The sequence below is a fragment of the Vulpes lagopus genome, chromosome 14 (genome assembly GCF_018345385.1).
Source record: "Vulpes lagopus strain Blue_001 chromosome 14, ASM1834538v1, whole genome shotgun sequence".
Taxonomy (NCBI): Eukaryota; Metazoa; Chordata; class Mammalia; order Carnivora; family Canidae; genus Vulpes; species Vulpes lagopus.
In genome coordinates this window covers 19363793-19378354 of record NC_054837.1, presented here as the reverse complement: position 1 = coordinate 19378354, position 14562 = coordinate 19363793, and the positions used below count along the sequence as shown (strand labels likewise).

At 59.2% G+C, this 14562-nt stretch overlaps 1 protein-coding gene across 1 annotated transcript in view; it reads right to left on the bottom strand.

The window, feature by feature from the left end:
* Positions 1-2763: 2763 nt before the first annotated feature.
* FAM222A (family with sequence similarity 222 member A) overlaps positions 2764-14562 on the bottom strand; it is a 55711-nt gene continuing 43912 nt past the window's right edge. The window contains exon 3 of the mRNA XM_041729545.1: positions 2764-5348. Within this exon, the coding sequence (XP_041585479.1) occupies positions 4063-5348 (1286 nt within the window). The 3' untranslated portion in view covers positions 2764-4062. The remainder of the gene's footprint in view (positions 5349-14562) is intronic.

The following is a 14562-nucleotide window of genomic DNA, read 5'->3' as shown; positions in this document are numbered from 1 at the left end:
AAAAATCCTTTTGTCCAGCAGTACCCCTGGCTGGGCCCTACCTTCCAGACCCGTACAGGGGGTGGGGGGCAGGTGGGGACCACAAGGGCCCTTTAAGGCGGCCTGGGTTGCACAGGCACAGTGTGGTGCGGGGGGACAGGGTGCATGTGGAACCCACGTGGGGGCAGAGTCCGGGCGCAGGTGGAAGCCTGAGGGCAGGCTGGAGGTCAGCAGGCTGTTGCCAGGCGAGTTCAGGGGGTGACCTTGTCTGTCTCCCCTCTCCAGAGGCCTGCGGAGGAGTCAGGAAAGCTCAGAGCTACCCAGGAAGGGTGAGTGTCCCCTGAGGCCCCTCCACTCAGGTGTTTGCTAGGGCCGCTCTGATGTCCCTGTAAGACGGGGCGATGATCTCCTGGCAGCTGCTGCTGACAGCAGGTGTAACCCCGGGCAGGTTATGTGCCCGCCACACCTGGGGACCGTGTGGGACAGCTCAGCCTGAAGGGGTGTGAGCCCAAGACACCAAAGGGAGAGAAGGAGCCGTGTCCCCATGAGAGACTTAAGGACAGAGGAAGGCGTGCAGCTCTGCTTGAGGTGGGGGGCAGGTAATGGCAGGTTCTTCCCCCGCCCCCTCACCCGGCACGGAGTCCTGCAGCCAGGGGCGCAGCCCCCAAGGCTGGACCTGTGTGCGGGAGCCAACTTGGCCATACTTGGGGCTTGGCCCAAATATTTTCTGTTCTCTGCGCAGTGCAGCCGTTCCGACAGGCCCGGGTCCTGCCCCAGCTGTTTCTCTGTTCCCCACCCTCAGCTGCCTTGGGGCAAAATGATTGCCCTCCTGGGGGCCTCCTGGGCTCACCTGCCATGTGGGGATCTGCACCTGTCGTGCCGGGTAGTTACGAGGGGACTAGATACTGTCTAGCGCTGAGCCCAAGGACGGGTCTGCCTGCGGTGACCGCGGGCGGTTGTAGCATTGACGGCGATTCCTTGTCGTCACCTGCGCTGCCCCCCAGTGTGGCAGGTAGTCCAAGGTGATTCTATGAATGAAGGCCGGGACTGCTTTGAGACCAATTAGCCCCCTTCCCAGGGAGGTGCCTGGCCGAGGCACCCGGGGAGCCGGTGTTAGCTGAGGGCTGGGACCCCAGCAGGACCTTGGGGCCCGGCCCAGACTCTCTGTGCCACGTGTCCCCACTGTCCTGTGCACAGAGCTGCAGACCCCGCCACAGCCATCGAGCTTTTCCCAGATCAGAGGTAGGCCCTCCGCCCACAACTCTAAATGGGAGGGACCTGGCTGGAGGGTGGCTCCAGTCTTGCTTCCTTGCGCTCCTGATGCCCCTGTGTGGGTGGGCCTGGCAGGGAGTTCAGGACAAGGGGACCTGGACTACCCAGAGACCGTGTTGGTGTAGCGTTGGACCCTGGGAACAGCAGAGCCATAGGCCACCACCTGGCCCTAAACCTGGCCCCAGACCCTGCTGCTCCACCCCTGCCCCCAAGTCCCTGCACCGTGCTTTCGTGTCCTATCTGGTTCAGGGTCACCCCAAGCGTCAAAGCCAGGATTCCAGCCTGCTGTGAGGGTGGAAGCTGCGGGAGAAGTCTGGGGCATCTGGAGGTGGCCTGGGCCGAGGTGTGGGACCTGAAGCCAGAACTTGGCTCCCTCTTACCATCCTGTGGCCGTTCTCAGTTTCTGTGTTCCCGACTGTAAAGCAGGGATGATTTGGTTACACACCTGGTAATGTGGTTGAGACTGTTTTGGGAGGTCAGAAAAACAGCTGCTTTCGTACCATTTGTGGTCCCTCCTGGTGGCCTTATGCGGCACTGACTCTCATTGGCTTGTCACCCAGCACCCCTGGGCTGCTCCCCAGGGTGTGACGGGTGCTGTGCTTGGCTCACTGACCCACTTGAGAAGGGCCTGGGTCTCACCCTGGCACCCAGGTAGGGCTCTGTGCATGGGAGCGGGGAGACTTGCATCAAATAGGGGGCTCTCCAGGTACTCCCCCCCATCCCCGCTGGATGGCAGACTTCCCTGCCAGGGGATAAGGCAGAGCCAGGATGTGAGGAAGAGTCCATGGGGTTCAAACCCCAACTTTTCAGACTTGCTGTGTGACCTTAGGTTCACTTCACATCTCTGAGCTTTGGTTTCTTCCTCTCAGAGGCTTAGTACCTTACAGGAGATGGTAAGGCTCCAGTGAGATGTGGTGTATGTGCAATACCCAGCACCAATGCCGGATAGATGCTGAGCATCCTGGGTGGTCTCCTGCAGACCCCCCGGCACCCAGGGCCTGGGGCGCATGTGTGTTGGGCTGGCCAGGGAGGAGGTGCATGGTCAGGCCCATGGAAGCTTGGAGGGTGTCAGGCACAGAGGAGAAGCTGGGAAGGAATTTAGTGCCATGAGGTGTGTGTGTGTGTGTGTGTGTGTGTGTGTGTGAGAGAGAGAGAGAGAGAGAGAGAGAGAGAGAGAGACCATCCCTAGACCACCTCCGCACCTTGCAGGGAATGAGCCAAGGGGCCTAGGCTTGGTTCTGCCCCCACCACTCTGCAGACTGATCGCTGGCCACGGCCCGGTGGCCTTTGGCCTGTGTGCTAATGTGACGGCGTCCACCTCTAAAGAGCTGGCAAAGCAAGTGGGGCACGGAATGCCCAGCAGTGGGTGCCAGGAGCTCCCGGCCGGCTTCCTCGGGGCTCTGTGCCCGGCCAGCGCGGGAGGAGGCAGCCCGTTTCCCTCCTAAGGGAAGGAAGGAAGGAAGGAAGAACAAAGCGAGAGCTACAGAACAATGCCACAGCTGAGACACCATCTGTGTTTTCCTTCTTTTTTCTTTCTCTTCGTTTTTAAAACAATATAGTGCAGACTGCACTTCTCACAGTAGAATATAATGGTCAATTTTAGTATAAAAAAAAAACATTCTCAGAGATTTGTAAATGCACTTAGTGCTTGAACAGGCCTTGGAGAGATACAGTACCGCTTCCGGAGTGCCAGAGGGGCCGGGGGCTTGGGGAATTCGGGCCTGGGGGATGTAACAGCAGGTGAGGGTTGGGGGGTGTCCCTGCCTGCCTCCCCCGCCCCTACCCTCAATGGTGTGCAGCAGGCCTTGGAGGGCAGCTTGCAGGAAAGGAGCTGGATCGAGTCTCCCAACTAAAACCAGTAGGTTGCCTCCTTGCTGGCTCCCAGGAGAACCCTTGAAGAAGGCAGGGTAGGGTCCCTCTGGTGTCTAAGATGGCAGGCCCACCGTTAGCCCCTGTGGTGCCTTTGTGCGAATAGGGGAAATGGCACCCCTTCCTCAAGATTCAGAAAATTGCCATAATAAATATACAAGTCTAGGATGCAAATGGTGTCTCCTTGGACAAGGTGCCCTTGTGCAGTGCACAGCCTGTACAGCTGTGCCCAGCAGCCCTGTAAGATGTGGAGAGAAGGGGGAAGGTGGTAGTACAGGGTTTGGAGAGATTGGGGACAGGGGTACAATTCTGTGTTGGGAAGGATTGGGAGGAGGGGAGGGAGGTTCTAGAGGAGGAGGAGGAGCAGGGGGGACTGGTAGTCCTTGGAGCCTCTGTTAGAGTGGTCTTCGCCTGGATTGGCCAATGGGGGACACTGTAGGCCCTGTGACTCCCTTTACCCTCTCTCTGCTCCTTTTCCAGGAGACTGGGGAGCTCGTGGGGGCAGGAGATGTCTGACCCCCGGGGGGCTGCTCTGACCCCACCTGACTCTAGACGGTCACCTGTCCTCCTGTATCCCACCCTGGCCTGAGCCCCTCTCCTGGGAAAGCCAGAAAGAACCATTCCTGTTTTAAAGTGGTTTCTCTCTCCCTGCCTCTGCCAGCTTGGATGGAGGAAGTGGTGGACGGCAGTGGCTGCCCTGGGCCCTCCCCATGTCCTAGGGCAGCTGATGGCAGGGAGGGGCTTAGGGGAGCCAGGTCGCCCTGCTGCTCCCCATCGGGTGGCCGCATGGCAGCAGCGGCCAGCCTGGCTTCCCTGTGGGCATCCACGGGCACTCGGGCACAGGGCGAGGTCGGGTGCCCCGGTGCGCCGCCCACCCTGTTCCGCGGCCTGCCTCCCCGCTTGGCGCCCTGTCCGTCTGTCCGTGCAGCCGCCGGGCAGGCCTTATCTGTAGACGGGCAGGCGGATGTGGGCGTGCTGGTGGTCGAGCAGCCGGGGCACAGCCACCGTCTCGTAGCCCTTGCCCAGCATCTGCTCCTTGATGCAGGGCGGCCGGATGTCATTGATGAGATACTCCAGCGACTGCAGGCTGCTGCTCAGCACGGCCGTGTTACACACGCTTTTGCTGGGCAGGCCTGAGAGGGCTTCCACGGGGGGCCCCGCCAGCTCCCGGGCTGCCCCCGGCCCCAGCTCGGTGACCGCCACAGCCGCTGCCGGGTTGTAGCAATCGCTGGTGGGGGTCACCAGCACGCTGTTCCAGGGGGCGGCGAAGTACTGGCCCACGGTGAAGCCGGTGGGCAGCCCCATGCCGCAGTTGAGGGGCGACCCGCTGGCCCGCTCGTACACCCGCCCCCCGCAGGCCTCGGGGGACTTGCTGGCCACCGTGCCGCCGCTGTAGGCCCGCAGCGGCTGGGGCGGCGGCGGGGGCGGCTTCTGCGGCCACAGCAGGTAATCCAGGCCGCCGTCCGCGTAGCCCGCAGGCTTGGTGGCCGCAGCCAATGTCAAGGCCGCCGCGCTTCCCTGGCCCAGCTCGGCGCCCTTCCGGCAGTCGGGCAGGCCGGTGGCGGCGGCCGAGTAGGCCATGCCGGGGAAGCCGGGCACGGGGCCGTGCTTGGCCGGGCTGGGGTGGGGACCGGCCACGGCCTGGCAGGCGGCGGGCGCGGCACCCGGGGCCTGGCACTGCTGGTTGAGCTGGTACAGGATGCTGTGGATGGAGGGCAGGTTGGAAGGCGGCAGGGGCAGGCCGCGGCCGGGCAGGGGGATGACGGAGGCGGCGGTGGCGGCGGCCGCGGGCAGGCCGGGCGGTGGGGCGGGCGCCTCCGGCGGCTTGGGGTAGGCCAGGGGCCCCAGAGTGCTGGGCGCCGGGTAGGGCGCGATGCCCACCTGCACGGCCGCCGGCGACAGCTTGGTCCGCTTGCCCTCGGCGCTCTTGAGCACGCTTTTGGCGGGCCCGGAGGGCGCGGTGGCACCGGAGGAGGAGGAGACGGCGGCCTTGACGATGGCCAGCAGGCCCTGGTAGCCGGCGGCGTGCTGCGGGTAGGGGCTGTAGCGCTGGCCGCTGGTGTCATAGCCGTTGACGGTGCGGCCCAGGTGCTTGTGCTGGGGCACCCGGATGTTGGTGGGGAAGATCTTGATGGACAGCGGGCTGTTGGCCACTTTCTCGGCGTAGGCGTCCAGCTCGGCCGGGCTCGGGTAGCGGGACGAATGCATGGAGCTGGCCGCCGTCTCACCTGTCGGGGGGACAAGCCGGAGAGGAAAGTGCAGGTGAGAGCTGCCCCCCTCCTGCCCCGTGACCCGGGGAGGCCTCGAGGCTGTGCCCCTCCCCCCGCCCCACGGGGCTCACTCTGCCCCTCCCTCCGTCGGTTCCCCATCCATCCCCTCGCTCCTCCATCTGTTCCTTCACTGCGAAGCTCTGGATCGGGTGTAAAGTCCGGGAAGGCAACCGCACACATCATAAGCTGAACTTTCACTGACGGAACACAGTCCTGTGACACCCCTGCGGCCCAGAGATGGGATATTCCAGTGTCCAGTCCCCCAGTGTCGCCTGCGGCCCCGCCCAAGCCAACAGCTGTCCTGACTTCTGACGCAGTGTCTATACGGGTGGGGGTGGAATCTGGCCATGCGTCTCCATCTGCATTGGCCTCTGCCGCTTAAGGTAGTCTGTGGGATTCGCCTGGGGGGCCGTGGGTTGTGCTTTCTCACTGCTGCGCGGTCCTCGTGTGGGACACTACGTCACAGTGTACTCATCCTTCCCACGTTGATGGCATCTGGGCCATTTCCAGTTTGGGGCCGATACACACAGCACCACGCAGTCTGGTGCACACAGATCTGGTGCGTTCTGTTGGGACTATGCCCAGGAGGGGGATCCGGGGCAGGGGAACATGCAGCTTTAGGAGAAAATGCCCTGCAGTTTGCCAAAGAGACTGTGACAGGCCACACTCCCCTTACAGTGCAGGAGCTCCAGGGGCTCCACACCCTTAGGGAGGCCATTCCTCCTATTTCTTCATTATCCTCTCTGTGCCCCCCTCCCTTCTCTCATCTGTAAAATGGGGCGATGATGACGTGCCGACCTCTACGGGCTGGTTAAGTGTGCAGCTACATGGGCAGAGCCCAGCACAAGGCCTGGAACGGGGCACCCGGAGAAGGCAGACAGAAGCTGCTCTGCAGCCTTCCGCTGGCTGCTCAGAGGCCCTTGCTCAGCCAGGAGGCAGGCGAGGAGGGACTTCACCCACCTTGGCTGCTCAGCCCCTCCCCGAGGCTGCCCATCACCTGCAAGGCCAGCGTGGTGATAATCACTGCTTTTTCGGCACGCTGTCAGCATGGGGCTGAGGATGCACTTTGTGTGACAGGCTGACTGTCCTACTCTTGGTGGCACAACTGGCCCCTGCCATGGGGGAGGAGGGTTGCTGGTAGGCAGACTCCCCCCACCCCCACTTTCTGGCATCCAAAGCCCCTCCCTGTGTAGGGAAGAGAGCAGGGACCTGCATGAGATAGAGGGGAAGACCCCGGGCTTTAGAACTGGCCGGCTGCATAGAATCCTGTCTGCTTGTGGCACTTTGTGGCTCTGGGCAAATGGCTTGCCTGGATGAACCTGTTTCCCCACCTGTGGAATGGGGATCATGATTGTGCTGGTCCTGCGGGGTGGCCTGAGGGAATGAGCAGAGCAGAGGGCATGAGGCACACGGTCAGTATTGGAGGGTGGCAGCCTGTCTGGGCCATTGAGCGAGGGAGCCCCTCAAGGTCTCCACAGCACCTTGCCTTCCTCCTGCCCCATGAGCACCCCTGGGGCCCACCAGTGACCCCCAGTGCAGGGACTTGAGAATGGGGCTTCCCCACTTCGAGCCTCAGTTTCCTTATCTGTAAAAAGGGGGTGATGCTGCTGGGGACACTGCCTCCCAGGGTGGCTGCGAATTCTAACGAGTTGTACATGGTGGGGTGTGATAGTAGAAGCAGGTGCTCTCTACCCTGGGAGTGGTAACACCCTCCCCATCTGCCTGGGACAATGGTATCCTGGGGAGGAAGGGGCAGGGGCTAGCGCTATCCTTTTTTAAATTCAATTATTTGAGAGAGACAGCAGAGCAAGAGAGAGAGCACAAGCAGTGAGGAAGGGGCAGAGGGAGAAGCTGAGCAGGGAGCCCTAGTGAGGCTCAATCCCAGGAAGGCAGATGCTCAACCAACTGAGCCACCCACATGCCCTGGGCTGCCCTTCGTCTGACCAGCACAGGTAGGCCTGGCATTGTGGCTGGGGCTGAGGGCAGACCTCACCACCTTCCTCCCCATTAGTTGGAAGGCCTCACCCCACATCCCATCCTTCCAGAGCCTCACCCCCAATCCCCTTGTTGGCTCAGCCAATCTGAGCAAAATGTGTGCTGCAATACGAAGGCACAGGCATTTGGGGATACAGCAGAGCCTCATTCAGCCAGGCTTTGGAAATCAAGACAGCTTTCTAGAAGAAAGAGCATCCCAGTTAAGGCAATGTTGAAAGGGGTGAGGAGAGAGCAGAGAAACCTATTTCAGGCAGAAGAAACAGCAAAGGCAAGGGTCCAGAGGTGAGGAAGCATGTCCCGAGTGAGAACTGTAAGTAATTCAGAATGAGAGCCGATGCCCAGGGCAGACATGTGGAAGAAAGGCATCCTGGGAGGGCATTGGGCTGGTGCAGAGGGGGCCTCTTCACTGTAGGGCAATTTTTTCTCCCCCCCCGAGGGCACACTGGCCAGTCTAGTGATGTGTTCCATTCTCATACTTGGGTCAGGGAAGTCTCCACCCCAGCTACTGGTATCCAGTGGGTAGTGGCCAGGGATGCCACTGAACATCCTGGGGTGAACAGGAAATCCCCTCCACAAGGAGTGTTGGAGAAGCCCTGCCTGGGCCATCGGCAGCCAGGCAAGGTTTTAAGCAGGGGAGGGGTAGGGGCAGGCATGCGTATTAGAAAGGTCCTTCCTTGGGATCCCTGGGTGGCTCAGCGGTTGAGCATCTGCCTTTGACTCGGGGCATGATCCCGGAGTTCCGGGATCGAGTCCTGCATCGGGTTCCCTGCATGGAGCCTGCTTCTCCCTCTGCCTGCGTCTCTGCCTCTGTGTGTGTTTCTCATGAATAAATGAATAAAATCTTAAAAAAAAAAAAAAATAGAAAGGTCCTTCCCCTATACCCTGAGGTGCAGGAATGTGGTCTGACCTGGGCAGGGCAGCAGGCAGGGGAGAGGTAGGCAGCCCTCAGCCTCCCAAGGAGCCCAGGCCAGTGCCCCTCATCCCTCTGTCCTAATCCAGACCTGGCAGGTGGAGCTGACCCCTGGCGGGCCACAGGCCTCCGTCTTGACCCTGCTTGGGGCAGCCCCCTCCTAAGTGGCCTAAAATAAACTCAGTGTGGAGAATGGAAATGTCACTTTGGCCAACGGGGGAATCTTTCTCCGAGATTGGATTTAAACTACATTATACAAGCAATTTCATGGGCACTTAGCGCCGCTCGGAGAGTCCCGCAAAAAAGGGACCAGCTCTTCATTTACCAGCCATAAATCAGCAGTTGCTATAATGAGCACAAAAATGTCACTTTTATGCAATTTTACAGATGAACAAAACTGGTGAAATTAACTGTGGTAACCTACTATAGTCAGCAAAAGCGGCTGCCGGGGAAAAAAAAAATATCTGTATGTATTTTTGCTCCTCTTAAACCCTCTTCCCAAGCAGGTTTCTGCCATTGTGGTGTGAAAACTCATTTGTCCTCACCATTATACTTTCATTTGGAGTTTATCTTGAGTATCCAATGAGCCACCAACTGTGAAAATGATTAAATCTACAAAATCTATCTAATGGATGGAATAAATTAGGTGTTTAAAACCTTTAAGAAGAAGAAGAGAGGGGGGAGAAAAGTCCTTCCTATTACTGGTTCCCAGTTGCTGAGAGGAGACCGTCTGGGCCCCAGTGGGTCGGCAGGACTCCATGGGGGTGGGTTGGGCCCTCCGGCATTTGTGGGAGCCAATGGAGGCTGCCCTGAGTATGAGCCAGGCTCTGCGTCCACAGCTTTTCTTGACGTCTCTTGTTTGGAGCACCTGACCACTCTGAGAGCCAGGGGCCCTCATTTTACAGATGAGGAAGTAGACCAGTTAAAGCATCTGGCAGGCAGCCTCCAAGGTCTGCCACACCCCCTTTGCAATCCTCCTCACCTCCTGGTACTCGTGCCTGTGTGCAGTCCCCTCCCAGTCCAAGCGGGGCTGACCCATGTGGCCTATGAAGTCCCGTGGAGGTGAAGCAGTGTGACTGTCATGGAGGCACCGGGTTTTCCGTCACTCACGCGCTCAGATCACTTGCTCTGGGGGAGGCAGCCACCATAGGAGGATATAGAACAGCCCATGGAGAAGCCCACAGGAAAAGAAATGGGGTCTCCCACCCGCAGCCGTGTGAGGCAGCCTTCTGGAAGCAGGTCCTCCAGCCCCGGTCAAGCCTTCAGATGAGTGCAGCCCTGGCATCCTGACTACAGCTTCACGGGAGGCAAAGAGCAGAACTAAGCCACCCTGAATCCCTGACTCACAGAAACCGTGAGAGATGCTACGTGTCTGTGGATGTCTTAAGCCACTAAGTTTTGAAGCAAGCAGTTACACTGCAGTAGACACCTAGACCAGGCCCCCGGTCTACAGACGAGGAAGGGCACTCAGAGCTTCGTGAGACCATGCAACTGCTGGGGGGCGGAGCTGAGATGTGGCCCTGTTTTGGCTTCCTGCCAAGTCCCCTTCACCACCACCTGCATCCCCAGGAGGGACCTTAAAGTCTGCCTGGAGGCTCAGAGAGGTGGGAGGTGACCCGCCAGAGGCTGCAGGCCAGGCAGCTGTCATTCCCACCCTCGGCCTGCTCCTAGAGCCTGCCAGCTGGCATCCCTGGGCAGGTCTTGCCTGGGCATGTGCTCAGGGATCTTCAGTGTTATGAATTCAAGTGCCTCTGTGTGGGGCATGGGCCTGCCCCTGCAGGTCGCTGGAGTCCCTTGTCTCAAACCTGGCATGGGTGTCGTGTCACTGTGGCCCTAGGAGTCTACAGCTCCTACTCTATGCCTTGTTCCTGAAGGGCTCTCTAAGCAGTGGTGAGGATAGGCGGCAATGCTCACAGAGCTGATGTGCAGCAGGGAAGGGGGGGGCCTGTTGGGGAAACCCAGGGCCTATCTTTGATGTGACTCCCTCCCTGCCCAATACCCCTGGCTGGACTAGGGGACCCCACCAGAGGTCTCAGCAAGCACCTGGACTTGGTCACGGCAGCAGATTCTAATTGCCCTGGGTTTGTCCTTCTGCACCCCCAGACTTGGGCTCCCTGAGTTGGCCCACTCACTGCTATGTCCCTGACGTCTATAGGACACATAATAGGTTTCCAGAAACATCTTACTGGACAACAAGGCTGTGTCCAAACAGACCTGTCCTGGCTGTGGGCCCCTGTTCACGGCCAGTCACGACACTTGGGAGAATTAGTCCTTGGAGGAACCAAGCCAAGGAGACAGCCCCAGGAGAGCCGCTCCCAGAAGCCTCCCTCCAGCCTCGCATCCAGATGTCTTCCTGGGCCCTTGGCTGTGCAGGCTCTGTACAGGGCCATGGAGAAGCAGCCACCGTCAAAGCAAACCGAAGTCCCTGCCCTCATGGAGCTGACAGTCTAGCAGGGGCAACGGTCATATATACCGTCAGGAAGCCACAGGCCCTGGGAACGAGGACAGAGTAGGTGTGGTAGTTTTAAAACCTGTCCACAAGTTCTTTGGCGCTCCTCCCAGAGATCGTGGAGGCTGACTTTCCTTTGCTCAACCGTGGAGGAACTCAGCAGCTCCGTTCTACTGAGGGGAATGTGGCAGACGTAGTGCCATGGGCTGTCCTGGTCCTGGCTGCGTGGTTACAGGCAACATGGCTTCGCATGGAGACCCAGGTGGGTCTGTCACTCTGTCGGGGTGTCCGTCCCTGGAACCCAGCCACTGTACTCGGGGAAGCCCGAGCCCCATGGAGAGGCCATGTGTGGGTGTTTGAACCAGCTGCTGGCATCAACCACCTGATGTGTGAGGAAGCAAGCCTTTGGAAGATTCCAGCCCCGAGCCTGGGCCTTCCCAACCCCACTCCCAGCAGCCATACCCCAGCGCTTGGCGAAGGTTCCCGACACACCCTCTGCACTGTGCCCTGTCCGTATGGCCGAGCATAGCACATGGCTGTTGGAGGCCACTGAATTTGGGAGTAATTTGTTATGCAAGCACCATAAGCAAAAGAGCAGGGCGTGAGGGGCGGGGAGGGACCTGACAGAGGGGTGCCTGGTGTGAAGGTGGCGTCTCTGAGAATGTGGCCCTTGAGGAAAGGCTGCAAAGTGAGGGAGTGAGCCTTCTGGCTGACGCAACGGCGGTCTCGGCAGGGCCCAGAAAGGGACCAGGTGTGTTTGGGGAAACAGAGTCAGCAGGGAAGGGTTGTAGAAGAGGGGGGAGGGCTGGGGCACCGTGGGGACCTGGGCTTGTCCTCAGGGGCTAGGGAGGGGACATGACCTACTCTGAGTTTCCTCAGGGGCCTAGGGAGGGACATGACCTACTCTGGCTACTGGGTTGAAAACCGGGCAGGATGAGGGGTCTTAAGAAGAAGGCCCGGGAGCAACCTGACTGTTCCCACGAGACAGAGCACCCAGCAGATCCACAGCAGAGATGTACTTTGCTTGGCACTAAAATTTGGGTTCCAGAAGTCTGAGGAAGTGGGCAAAGGTGTACAGTACAGGTATGTGGACAGAGAGAGGTTACAGAGGGGCTGTACCCACGAGCCCGCGGTCTCCCTCCCTCCCTCTCGAAGGGGCTCAGACCGAGGCTTGAAGTAAAAAGCCTCCGGTGCTAGCAGGGCCCGGCCTGGTGAGGGTGTGCACTTTGTTTCTTCTCTGTGCTTTTCTGTAGTCGCCGGGGCCTGGCGGTGACCCTGTGTGTGTCCAGCGAGGCTGGGGGACAGGCACGCAGCTCTCCCTTCTCCCCGGGCCCCGCCCTTGATGCCTGCGTCATGCCACCTGCTTCAAAGCCGCCTCCTCTTCCCTTGGCCTTGAGCAGCCCAAGGCCTCCCTGGCTCCTTGCCTGGGCCCCGACCACCGTCAGGCTGCCTCTGCTCCGGAGGGGAGCACAGAGGGCGGTTGGCAGCCTTCTGAGAAGGCATCATGGTGCAGGGGGCAAATGTGGGCCGAGCTCAAATCCCAGCTCTACAACATGCCATGTGGCTTCAGGTGGGCCGCTACCCCTCTGTGAGCCTCAGTTTTCTTGTGTGTAAAATGGGGATACTGATGCTGGTCTTGGAGAGTTTTTATGAAGACCAAAAAGGGGCCTATTTTCAGGGTGCCTCTCCGTAAGACACTCCACTGAGCCCCTGTTTGTGTGAAGTCTGAACCGCTCAGGATGGCATTTGAGGTCTTGGTCATGTGACCCTGAGCTCCCTCTGCGCAGCCCTCCTTCCCCACAGGCCCCCGGACACACACATGGTGTCCCCTGGGCCAGGCACAATGCCAAATCCTTACAGCCCTGCCCTTCTGACGTCCTCACGGTAGCCTGGGAGGTGGCCCTGGGTTCCAGAAGGGGAGGGGTAGACATTCAGGTAACAGGGTATCAAGTAAGGATTGCAAATGTGATTCCCTGCATGTTTTTGCTGAGAACTGGAGGACAAATGGGCTGGGAGTGGGCCAGAAGGCCCATGTGGGTCAGGGAGCTGTGCTCCCTGGGAGCTATGCTCAAACACTGAGCAGGGCAAACCACACACCACCAGTCTGAGAGCTCTAGTGGTACAGAAAGGATCCATGAGCCAAGTTCTGAGCCCCATCGTCCATTCCCTGGGCACCATGGATGCAATGGCTCCGGACTGTTGTCTCACGCTGAGAAGCTTCCCCTCGGTAACCAAAAACTGGTCCTTTAGAGCACAGCTGGAATGACGCCTGCTTGTGCTCACCTCAGGCAGACACCCTACTCATTGGTCTGTGTCCATCTGTCTCCCACACCCTGGTGGGAAATCTCCCGTCTCCAGCTCCTTTTTCCACCCTCCTCCCGCAAGTTCCTGATCAAGAGTGGTGATTCTGGGCAGCCTGGGTGGCTCAGCAGTTTAGTGCCGCCTTCAGTCCAGGGTGTGATCCTGGAGACACAGGATGGAGTCCCACGTCGGGCTCCCTACATGGAGCCTGCTTCTCCTTCTGCCTGTGTCTCTGCCTCTCTCTCTCTCTCTCATGAATAAATAAATAAAATCTTTAAAAAAAAAAAAAAAAAAAAAGAGTGGTGATTCTGAGGTTGGGTGGAACTGTCCATACAGTGCCTGGTACACAGAAGGTGCTTGAACGACACGCTGGGAGAACGGAGTAAGAAGTGTTGCTCAGAGCCACCCCGGGCTGCTGGCTCTGATGCTCCACATCTTAGTGGGGATGTAAAACTCCCCTTCCGCCTGAGGCCCCCAGGCTGTAACTGTCCCTTGACTTCTCTCCTGGTCTATAGACCAAGGGCAAGTCTTGCTTTCTCATCCCTGACCCCTGGAAAATTCTGGAACCACAGCAGGTGCTTGGAAAGTGCTGCAGAGTCCAGTGAATCCCTGTTCTGAGGCCTCCAGGAGGCTGCGGGGGGCGGCAGCAGACAGAACCTGGACTCTCGAGCAGCAGAAACCGCAGCACCCGCCCTGTGAACTGGGCTGTCCCTGCCCTGTAGCCCCCATTAAAGTCCTGTCGGGAAATTTAAAAGCCTGGCTGGAAGCGCAGATGAGCTGTCACTGCCATTACGTTAATGTTATGGGCTTTTTACAGGTGCGTTACAGAGACGTGGTTATTAACGAGTATATTAAGCCAATTAAAAGCAGCCCTTTGAGTGGGATTTAGTGTTGCTGCAGGGAGACAGGAGAGCGGGACTCGGTGGCAGCCGGCGGCACCCCATCAGGAGGGGAGAAGTGTGGGTGGAGGGGCAGGGGCTCTGCTGGAGAGACAGCGCAGGTGCAAAGCTCGGACTCTGGCTGGAGGTGGCCAGGGTGGACTGATGCGCAGCATTGCCACATGCGGTGGGTGACCTTGGCCAGGCCACTTAAACTGACTCTCAGTTTCTCATCTTTAAGGGGATGAAGAGGTCACAAATCACAGGTGGCTGAAGTCCGTGTGATACTCTGCCCTGGAAGGCCTGTGGTACTTGCTCACCAAGGGGCAGGTGGAGGAGGGCATGGTGGGGGAAGATGCCAGCCCGGAATTCCTGCTCCCACGCTCTGGGCTTCTCCCACCGCTGCCCAGCTGAATGCCACTGGACATTGGTCTACAGAAGCTGTTCCCTCAGTGAGCCCTGGATTTTTCTGACTCTAGGGCAGAGCTAACTGTAGCTTTCCCACAGGAGTGGGAGGACTCAAGGTGTGCCAGGCACACAGTAGGTGTTCAGCAGATATCATTTCTTATGCGGCTGCAGATTTTGCCTGTTGCCTCTTCCCTTCAGGCTGGGGAAGCCACAGGGGCATGATGCTGCTGA